Raw genomic sequence first — 10,635 nt, forward strand, 5'->3', positions numbered from 1 at the left:
ATAAAAGAAGCAATTGAGCATACGACACAGTCAGGGCAAGGCACTGTTACAGCGGGGAACCCGTTCTTTCCCCTGGCGACTCTGACGTTGATGCTACGTTTATGTTTTCTCCTCTCCCCTTTTCGTAAATTCAAGAACTCAACTCAACTTAACTCTGCTCTATTATCTTCATTTCCAATTTACCTCTTTGCTTGGATCTTCGCAATTGAACTTATTGTCCAACAACTCTCAAACATCTCGCCATTCCATTATAAATCTACACGCAGCCATCATGCCTTCCGACGCTACGATCCCCTCCTCAGAGTCCCGTGAAACCATCACAGCCCGTTTCGCCGAGCTCATCTCAGCCATTGAGTCTCATAGCAGCTGGACTCCTCCCAATGTCGACCGCAGTCTCTTCCATGTCTGGGATTTTGTTAAGAGATCCCACTATATCATGACTGAGCTGGACAATATTGCCGCCGGTCGACCAGTCCAGCACCCTGAACAGATTCCCAAGAACAACGGTAGTAAGTAACACAACGAGTCTCTTTCATGAGCCGCATACTAACATCTGCAATTAGACAACTCAGGACCCCAAGCTGCCGCCTCCTCTTTCCACGATGTCCTCACCCGTACCATCATGATCAACCAAACCATTCAAGACCCCCGCATGCTTGTCATGATGGGTATGTCCAACCTCGACTTTGGCCCTGCCATTAGAGAAAAGTCGGAAGCCGTGGTGGAGGCTCTCAATAACTCATCTTGATATGGACCCAAGGTACACAAAATGACGTTGTGCCGACTGAACTTGCGTCACGCGACGATCTTCGGGCCCTGGCAGGGCTGATCATGATGGAACAAAGCGTGGACAAACTTTCGGTGTGGAAATGGGAAACAAGTAAAATCTGGCAAAAATAAAAAAGGTAATAACTAACATCAAGAAGAAAATGTAGTCGCGTTGAATCAATGTGACTTTTGCTATCCCACGAAATCACTGCTGCCCCGCAAATATACGAAAGATCAAGCGATAGACGAGGCCGAAGACATCGATATCCAAGATTGTAATATTCAACGTGTGATTAAATTTGCTGCTCGCAATGATTTGGCTTCATGAGTCGATGGCCAACCGCCCGTACCCTTGCTAGAAATACTAGAATAATTGTCGTCATAAACAGACCACTATGTTCTGGTTCCATGATATATATCATATCATATGATCGCGATATTTACTCCTAAATATACATAATGATGTTCTATCCAATCTGGGTGGATGACTATAACCGATATCACCCTTTATATCTCCCTAGATACCACCGAAACAGTAAACAAATATTATGGACACATCATGCTATAGTGCGAAGAGCCGTTGCAGTTGTGTTTCTCACTGAGTATTATCTCACACCAGCCCAACGACCTTTTGCCGTGGCAGATGGGCCGAGGGTCAGTCGACGACCAATGTTTCCGAAGCAGACACAGCTGCAGAAGAGGACACTGAGCATCCACATACCCGTCTCAAGCGTCTCCTGGTGCGCATATCCACCAAGAACAGGAACGACTTCATCTTGAGATGATGTTGTGGCATTGACCAAGTGCCTGAAAGGAGCGTGAGCGGGTGCTGGCATCATATCAGGGTTGATGCCAAGGAGAATGATTGAGCCTGTCAAGCCAACAGCAGTCGAGAGGAAGAATCCAGGCTTAGAGCGATCGATAAGCCACCACAGGAGAGGGTTGACCATTGCCAGGGTTAAGGATACCTGAAGAGTGGACGCCCATGCCACCTTGCGCTGCAGGTTGTCAGTTACAGTAACACTTATAGAGAATTCTTTGTTGGTTGACTTACAATGGCAAAGACAATTCCGACAAAGGCACCAATAGCTCGAATTGCAATTGCCCAGTCAGTGCTCGGATCATCATCCTTGGCTGCAGTGCTCTCAACCACAGCTTCATCCTCCTTTTCGCCAAACGAATCCTCCCAGACTCGATCGAACCAAGGAAACAGCGCCCCGAGTGCAACGCCAGCAAGACCCCAGAATGACAGGTGCAACCAATTGTACGTGGTACCAGACGCATGGCTATCCGATCCGTCGTTAAAGCGCGATGTGACCAATACGCCATAACCCACACCAAGAACGAAGAGCAACAGTCCTCTCAAAACCAAAGCGCCAGCCGAAGGGGAAGCTTTCACAGGCGCAGGAGGTGCTTGGGAACGGATCGACGATCGACGACGGATTGCATGTGACCGATCTTTTAGAAAATCAAATGTGGCATCGTCGATGCTGGGTCGCTTGATGGGAGTCTGAGCGCCTGTACCCCACGGCGTATCGAGTTCATCGCGATCGGCGAAGACGCGGTCGCGCGAGGAGGATGCAGTTGGAGAGTATATGCCGAAAAGTGTTGACGAGGTCAAGTTCAAAAACGATTGCGGTCTGCTCAAGCCTGCGCTTACAGGTTCGGGTGTTGGCTGTAGGAAGCGCGCAATGGTAGGATCTCGAGCTGGGTGTGCGGGTGATGGGGGAGACGAGTTCTCGCTCGGAGGCGTAGGAGTTGTCAAGTTGAGGTCGAAAGGTCTTCGAGGGACGGGACGAATAAGAGGAGGTCCGTCGTCGGCCATTGTGTGTCTATTCTTTTAAAATTGGAGTTTCAAAACAATTGGGACTGTAGGTAGGAAAGTGGTTAGAGATTGGGTTGAACAAAATGATATTGAGTGGACAGTCAGCCATTGAGAATAAGACCTAGGTTCTAGACTCTCCAGCTCAGCTGAACCTGCAAGTCTCAACATCAGGCAATGCAGTGTTACTTACTCCGTGCTTATGGCCTCAATGGAAAATGTAATTTGTGGTGCAGCTTCCAAGATCTCGTTGCAAGGTAAAAAGAGATTAAGTAAAAGTTGAAGTTGTTAGGGGTTCCAAGGCTCTGCAACAACCCTGTCTATCAACTTTCACTCACGACTCAAGCTAACGAGCACGGATACAATTAGCTGGGGCCAGGATATCCGCGGTCAAATCACCAGCTGACTGAGGATGAGTGAGCAGAGATTTCAAGTCAAAGTGAGGATTGAAAACGTCGAGTCAGTTCTGAAGTTGAGACGTTGAGAGTCTGAAGTAGTCAGGGTCCAATTGACTTGAGTGGCAAAGATTTGCAAGCGGGCAAAGCAAGAGAGAGGTATGTAAGAGTAAAAGTAAACAAATAGCAGAGAGTTTATTTCAAGCCTCAAAGCCCAGTAGATATAGAGAAAAGGGTAGATGCAACGGAAAAGAAGAGAGGCGGCACAGTTTCTGAGTAGAGGTAGCAAGCTAATGTACGGCAACGTTCTTCACATGCTCACAAGACCTGGCAAGAGACAGACAGTTGCGTCTAAGGGCCCCAGGAATTACGTAGATATGCCCCATCTACCTCCACAGCGTGAGAACCCTCCTCCAACACCCCTGGCCTGGCCTGGTTCATGGAGACAACCTAGTCCCCGCTGATGTTGGTGAACAGTCAGTGCTTATTGTCGTCACAAACATTGACATCAATAGAAGGATAGCTCTAGAAATAGGATAAGTAAGACTCAATCAAACAAAGAAAGAAAGACCATATCTCTAAAATCCTTCGCTTCCATGTGTTTGTTTAGTCTCAACGGAATGGATCCAGTTCCCGATCATCATGCATCTGTCCAATCGCGTTCATTACCCCACATTCAAGACGCCTCAAGCTTGAATTCCAGACTCCGTGGTTGGTCAGCTCTAGTGACTCTCTAAACTTGACTTGCATTTACGACCCCTCGTGATACAGGACAGTGCCGTACCTTACCTACCGGACGTCCCATTCACGGGGCCTAGGCACGGTCCCCCTGACCCTAGAGCCCGCTGAAGAATGAGGAGCCAACGATGGGACAGAAAGAGACCTGGAATGGATGAGTTGTTGGCTCTATCATATACTGGAAGAGAGGCTGTTCTGATGTGGTGTAACTCTATCCGTATCTCCTCATTAGCTTTACCTGTCTAGTCTCCCTGCAGTAAGCATACGGTAGTACTGTAGTTTGTGGAACCACATACTTCAATTTACATGTGATACTGACTGGGCGCATACGAAGGCTGACAGTCAATCATTATCACCAAATACTTAGGTATTCATACATTAGGTAGCTTATATTTATCAAAACATCAATAATCAACCAACCACAGCCATATACACTCATTTCTTTTGACTAAAGTCCCTTTTAATCTTCACCGCTGTCGCTTCCCTCATCCTCATCCTCATCCTCATCATCCAATTCATCTTCGCTGTCCTCAACTCCCTCAGGTCGGGGTATCATCATGAATCCTGTCATGCAGGTAATTCTGTTTTGCGTCTCATATGTCCCCAACAATTCTCCCTTGGTCTCTTCCTTGCCGTTACCCTGCAATTCCGACACTCCTACCCGCCACAGACGAACCCGTCCATCACTGCTTCCACCCGCCACGTACAGCGTTGAGGCGTCCTCAGCGCTCGGCACCACCACAAAGTCCTTGATGCGGCCCTGAACTCCGTCTGACTTGCCGCCGAGCTGACCCACCAACTTGGCCGTTGGGAGCTTCTTGTCATCCGAGTCCGGTTTTGAAAGGTCCGACTCCTTGGTGGAGAAGAAGAGGATGCGCCCGTCTTCCGTGGCGACAGCCAACAGCGTTTCATCCCCCTCTTTATCTAGTGCAACATAAAAGAATTGGTGCACCTTGGTTCGGATCGATCCCATCACTCGGCACTTAGGAACACTGTCCATTGAGAAGGCCACAATGTCCCGATCAAATCCAACCGCGAATTCATCTGCTCCATCGACGCTTCCCCAAACAACCCTTCGTCCCTCACCAGTAGAGTGTTTTCCCTCGCCAGCCTCCTGCAGCATGTCCTTGCTAAAGTTCAATACTCCAGCTTTCTTGCCGGTGACCAAGTTCCATAATCGCATTGAACGCTCGCCCTTGCTAACACTGATCATAAGCTTCATGCTGGGGTGGATGGCAAAGTCGTTGACACCAGACGGTGTACCTCCGAAAGGTGCTGTATCACCACTGGGACGACCTTGAGGCTTGGCAATGGGCGCCTTGATGTTGCTGAGCAAAGACCAGTCTCGGGTTCGTGTAACCGCAATCGTAGAGTCTTCGCTTGACGACAGCAGCTTTGATCGTGTAGGGAAGGAAAGCGATGTGACCGTCGAAGAGTGATGAAGCAGCGTGCCGACCTCTCGGTTCTTGGGGTTCTCGAGGATCGGTCGGGGTGCCACCTTGGCCATAATCTCTTGGTTCTTTCGGCTTGGGGGGTGCGCAGATAGGTTGTAAACATTCACGCGCTCGTCAGTGCTGCCAGAAGCAAGCATGACCTTCTGTGTTTGTCCGGGGACAGGCGCTGAAATGGGCGAGGCGGCGACGCAACGAATTGCTGAGGTATGGGCATTGAACAAGAATGTGTCGGCAAATTCAGCCTTCTCCTTGCCTCCAACTGTCACTGTCAATCCGTGAAGAACTCGATCGTAGGAGCCGACGACGATTTGGATTGTCTCGGGCGCATTCGAAGCAGTCTTATCGGTCGTAGTCTTCTTCACAGGCACTGGAGCCTTTTCCTTTACAGGCTTTTCCTTGAGAGCTTTGGCGCCCTTGACCTTCTTCGTGACGACCGAAGGCTCAGCGACGGGCTCGCTCTGCGCGACAGCTTGTCTCTTGCGTTTGGCCATTTTGTTGTATTTGTTTTGATGTTTGATGGTAGTCTTTGCAGGAAGCTTCTGCCCAGGTCACTACGAACCTTGCTCTGGAGAAAAAAATATTGGGAGATAAGATAAGGGTGGATACGATGGCCCCACCACATGCATGCTCAATCATCATGGTCCAGACTTAGTTGATTCTGACCAGAAATATGCTGGACGCTATGCGCTGAGTATATTCAAATGTACATGCAATATGGCAGTTCTAGATACCTTAGCCAATGTCTATTTACCGGCTTGATCCTCCGTTCTGTCCACTGATCTCTCGCTCGACCATTTCAATCGAGCCTAGGCTGGGAAACCGCTTGGAAAAGTCCTGTAGATAATCATCCTTCTCTTGAGCTGTCATCTCCAGCATTTGTTGCCCAGGGCTATCCATGCTGATAAGGTCCTCTGAAGCTGTTAGAGCACGGGTTGGTTTCTGAGGCGATGGCGGTCTCTGACCAGTGGGGAGACTGTTGAGGTGGACCGGCTTCTTGGGGGCTGGGGGCTTCATTGGAGGCTTTGAAGTCAGAGCTGGAGGAGCAGACGATGTCGAAGATGGGCTTCGGATTTGAGGAGAATCGGCCCGGGTCTTTGTCACGTTCAATGGCTTCTTAGGCACTCCTGGCAGAGGTTTCTCGGACTTGTTACCAGTCTCAGGGGTGTCGGTATACTTGCCGTAACCTTGAGCAGTCCTTTGAACATTGGATGGTTTCTGTTCCTCGTTCAAAAGACTCTGGACCCGGTTTTGGATACTGACAGCACGCGAAACCCCGCCGATGCTCTTTGGAGGAACTGGTGGTCCACGTTGTCCTGCAGCTACCCTCTTTCGGTATTCAGCTTGTGCCGCCTCCACCCGCTGTTCCTCTTCTTGAAGCTTCAAGCGTTCCATCTCACGCCTCATCTCAGGTGTCATACAGTCCTCGTCGTCATGAACATGACCATCGTCGCTACGTCCATCCGTTGCTTCGGAGCCGGCAATGGGAGTCAAGTCGCGGCGTGCTGTCTCCCTTTCGGGTGATGGAATTCTTCCATTGTTAGGAGAGCTACCTTCGAAGCGTTTGAATGCGTCTCCAAATTTGCCAGCGAGAATATTCTTGTTACCTGACAGCGCAGTCAAGCTAGAACGCTTGGTTCGCTCTGAGTCCTCCAGACTTCTCAAGAAGTCCATGTCACTCGATGCACGTGGATCATCTGCAGGTTCCTGATAGGGTGAAGGAGCTTGGGGTGGTCGACTCGAGGAGCGCGATGCGGCCTCTCTCTCACGCAGAAAATCAAGAGTTGTTCCCTCGAGGTTTGTGCTGGCAGGTCGAGGTCGTGATGGCGCCGGTGCCGGTGAAGCGCGCGACGAGGGTTCCAAGAAGTCAGCACGGGGGCGACCACCCTCCAGGGACGGTCTAGACGAGGACGGCTGACGTTCATGACCGGACTGTTGGAAAGGTGGGATTCTTTGCACATAAGTAGGACGAGGCTCCTCCATAGTCCACTGTCCTGCACTTTGCTCAGGTTGCCTTGTGGCGCTACTGGAGCGGACATAATCATGAACATCGTGTTGGACGGGCTGTTCCATCTCGCGGCTATACTTCTCGGCTGGCGGCGGTGTTGAAGTCATCGTACCCGTGGAGACATAGCGGGAGCTGTTTTGAGAAGAGATGGCCTGTAACTCAGGATTGTTGCTGATAATGGATTGTGCCCTGCTGATATCAGGTCTGCTCGGTGCGGATGAAGTCTTTGACAATGAAGGCTCGAGGGGAGGGGAGGCGACGGCCGATTGATGCCCGACAGGGGTAACCGAGTGAGTTCTAGACACTGGCTTCGGGCGAGAAGAGTCGGCTGGGGGAGACGCGAATGCCTCATCCGCCAATTTTGCTGTTACTCTCTCGTTTAGATTTGAGGATGCATTTACTGGAGAAATAGGTGAGGAAACATCGAAATCGAACTTGCTCCCCTGGTCGTGCAACAATGAGAACTGGTCGAGCGTAGGGAATCGAGATGACAATTCATCAAATCCTTTCGAAGCGGCCTTTGAATCCAGGGCTGCGAAAGGATCCCCTTCTGACTTTCGCATTGGGGAAGCTTCCGGTTTCTGGGACACCTTGCCTGGGGCTGGCGAAGCAGTCGGTCGTCCTCTTCTCATCGGCACAACATCAGGGATAACCTGCTTCTGCGGTTCGACGCGCTCAAAAACCGCACCCACTGGCGCTTGCTCCGGTTTCTGGGCCATATGATGAGGGCTATCAGTTCTAACATGTGGTTGGGAACGGCCATTATAGATCTGCAGATTGTCAATATGATATCCTCTGGCTGAAATTTTAGACGTACATCTTGAACTGGGACATCGCGTCCTTGCATGGCGCATCCTTCCTTCAATACTTGATAAATGTTTGGTCGATCCTGTAGATTCTCTCTCAACATTGACGCTAACATCCGTGTTAGTACTTAAACAAAGCTCCAGGGCCAATGAGCATTACCTATCAATTTCTTGAGCCTGTCAGAAAAGACAGGGTGACTAGGGAAACGGTAGCTGGCGTTTAAGATGGCCAATTGGCCCTGGTCCTCGAAAGGAGTAGTATAGTAGCACAGCTTATACAGCAAGACACCCAATGCCCAAATATCAGATTTCTCGTTTATAGGTTGCTTGCGGTATACGTCGACCATTTCAGGACTCCTGTACTGCATTGTGGTGTGCTTCTGCACATCTTCATCCATGAGGCGGCACTCAGTAACGGTGGTGGGGGCGGGAAGAGGTGATGCTGCTGAGCCGAAATCGCAAAGTTTGAAACGCTTGGAAGACCCTCTAGCGGTTATTAGAACGTTTTCGACTTTGATATCGCGGTGCAGTAGTGGTGGTTTTAGGTAATGCATGCACGCGACACCCTCAGCGATGTCGGTGAAGATGTTGAGGATCTCTGGCTCGGTAAGGCGGTGTTGTAGCCTGGTGTTCATAAAATCGATCAAGCCGCCGCCATTGCAAAACTCCATGACTAGAAAAACTTCATAGCCTCCTCCTTGAAGTTCAGAAGCGTGCGAGTCGATATATGTGACAATCGGTCGGTGGCCTTTGAGGCGCTTCATTGTTTCGACCTCGGTGCGCATGCCCCGCAAAGTATCCTTATCGGGCACCGCAACCCGCTTCAGGACGGCTTGATCAGTGCCGTCAACAGGCTTGTCCAACTTGACGAGGTATACATGGGCGAAGCCTCCTTCAGAGAGATATTTCTGAATGACCACACGGCGACTGCCGACCTGAATCTTGGTGCCTGGCGCGAAGGTACCAGCTGGAGCGCCTCCAGGAACAGCTACGGGGGCGGAACCGTAAGGAGCATGATGGTGTTTGTTGGACATGATGTGCGCCGGAGAGTATTGACCGTGTGAAGCCATCGTGGGCGGAGGTATCGAGAAGCTCGGACGATGACGGTTGAGAGGTTAATTCGAAGGTGAGGGAGATGACGGCAACCCCGTCCGTCCAACAGAACAGGGAGCGAGCTAGACGGGAGCCAAGGACAAGGAGCCAAGAGAACAATGGCGGTCGAAAAGGGGTGGAGGGAGTTGCGGATTGGTATAGAAGAAATGGCAAAAACTGAAGATTCAAATCATCTGGATCAAGCACAATCAAACAATAGAGCAATTCAAAGCGGGCGCATCGTTGACTTGACGCAAAAACACATGGCCCCTTGGCAAGATGTTGGAGGTTGCAGGCCTGGCCTGCCTATCATAGGTACTATGAATGGGAGGTTCGCTGCTCAGTGGCTTGTGCTTAGCCTCCCCGGATCGAGAACTCCACTGCCGTGAGCATTCCACCCAATCCTTCGAGTTTCGACGGTCCGGGGAATTGTCGGTAAATCCTTTGTCCAGATTATCTAGAATCATATTGGTTTGGATAATATATCAAAGTGGCACGTGGTAGTATTAGATCATGGCTTGATTTTGATCAATGTCTTGGACATAGAACCGGTTCATGTTCATCGAGTTTGGCCCTGTCTTGTGACGAGCAAGGTTGTGGTTGGTATGCTAGACCGATGTTTCATCCACATGACAATGTTTCGTCTATACAATAATTAGTCTACAGCATGTACACATCACTATAGCGGGCAGGCGGGTCAGCGATGTGTTGTTCAACGGAGTGCTCTAAGTTTTTAGACTGCATGCGTCGACTTACAGATTTGGTATTTGACAGTTCATGTTAGCCCAGGTAGCTAATGAATGTTGATGGCAATGCGGCTCTCTGCATTATGGGCCATGACACGTAGCTATCCGACTAATAAATACCGCAAAGTGCCTAAGAAGCAAAAAGCAAAAGAAAAAATGCATGAGCAACCAAAGGTCTAACATTATATTGAAGGATAATTCACATTGTTGAACCCATCGAGTTCAACTTCATTTGGCTTCAATTGTATATGTTGTTTGAACTAAGCTTGGTGCTTACCCTGTAGTGTTGCATTGGCAATCTGCATTATTGCAATTATCTCGCTTGATTTCGCTTCATGAAAATTTGGACATAAAGTAATTGTCGAAGCATCATCGTCTATTAGGTACTCATTGGGCAGCGAATTAAGAAGAGGAGGAAAGGTCATTTGCAGTGACTGTGAGGTAAGTAGTCATGACCTTCAACACATGTGGTTATGAGAGTGGACAATTCCTACTCATACTCCCCGAATCAATACGCATAAAGTTCATGAGATAGAAGGGATAGCGCATAGTCTCGACAGGCGGTAACTCAAAACAGCCAACAAAGCATGTTAACATCGCTACTAAAGTAGAACAACTTAAGGAAACCGATATTATAAGCATCAAGCTGAATACTCATTAGCCAGTATTCGGGGGCGACGAGGGTGGAATTTACAACTCAAAGCTATGTTCAAGGCGAAGCTGATTCTTTTGAAAAGCATTAATTGATCCTTGATCCTTATCGAGGCGTTCATCACTGCCTCAGCTTTGACCTTTTTTTTTTTTTTTTT

General features: G+C 49.4%; 4 protein-coding genes across 4 annotated transcripts; 1 reads left to right on the plus strand and 3 right to left on the minus strand.

The window, feature by feature from the left end:
* Positions 1-271: 271 nt before the first annotated feature.
* On the plus strand, positions 272-748 carry FIESC28_11787 (uncharacterized protein; the record flags this gene model as incomplete). Its single annotated transcript, XM_031165895.1, has 2 exons — positions 272-509; positions 564-748. 2 exons carry the CDS (start codon positions 272-274, stop codon positions 746-748), a joined length of 423 nt encoding a protein of 140 aa, XP_031010043.1.
* Positions 749-1,373: 625 nt separating this feature from the next.
* On the minus strand, positions 1,374-2,593 carry FIESC28_11788 (uncharacterized protein; the record flags this gene model as incomplete). The annotated part of the gene is made up of 2 exons (XM_031165896.1): positions 1,374-1,766; positions 1,823-2,593. The coding sequence occupies 2 exons, from the start codon at positions 2,591-2,593 to the stop codon at positions 1,374-1,376; spliced, it is 1,164 nt and encodes a 387-aa protein (XP_031010044.1).
* Positions 2,594-4,183: 1,590 nt separating this feature from the next.
* FIESC28_11789 (uncharacterized protein) lies at positions 4,184-5,668 on the minus strand (the record flags this gene model as incomplete). Its single annotated transcript, XM_031165897.1, has 1 exon — positions 4,184-5,668. One exon carries the CDS (start codon positions 5,666-5,668, stop codon positions 4,184-4,186), a length of 1,485 nt encoding a protein of 494 aa, XP_031010045.1.
* A 256-nt stretch (positions 5,669-5,924) lies between these two features.
* On the minus strand, positions 5,925-9,022 carry FIESC28_11790 (uncharacterized protein; the record flags this gene model as incomplete). Its single annotated transcript, XM_031165898.1, has 3 exons — positions 5,925-7,952; positions 8,000-8,097; positions 8,149-9,022. The coding sequence occupies 3 exons, from the start codon at positions 9,020-9,022 to the stop codon at positions 5,925-5,927; spliced, it is 3,000 nt and encodes a 999-aa protein (XP_031010046.1).
* Between the last annotated feature and the right edge of the window lie 1,613 nt (positions 9,023-10,635).

Source organism: Fusarium coffeatum (assembly GCF_003316985.1).
Source record: "Fusarium coffeatum strain FIESC_28 chromosome Unknown BRIP53273_contig_514, whole genome shotgun sequence".
Taxonomy (NCBI): domain Eukaryota; kingdom Fungi; phylum Ascomycota; class Sordariomycetes; order Hypocreales; family Nectriaceae; genus Fusarium; species Fusarium coffeatum.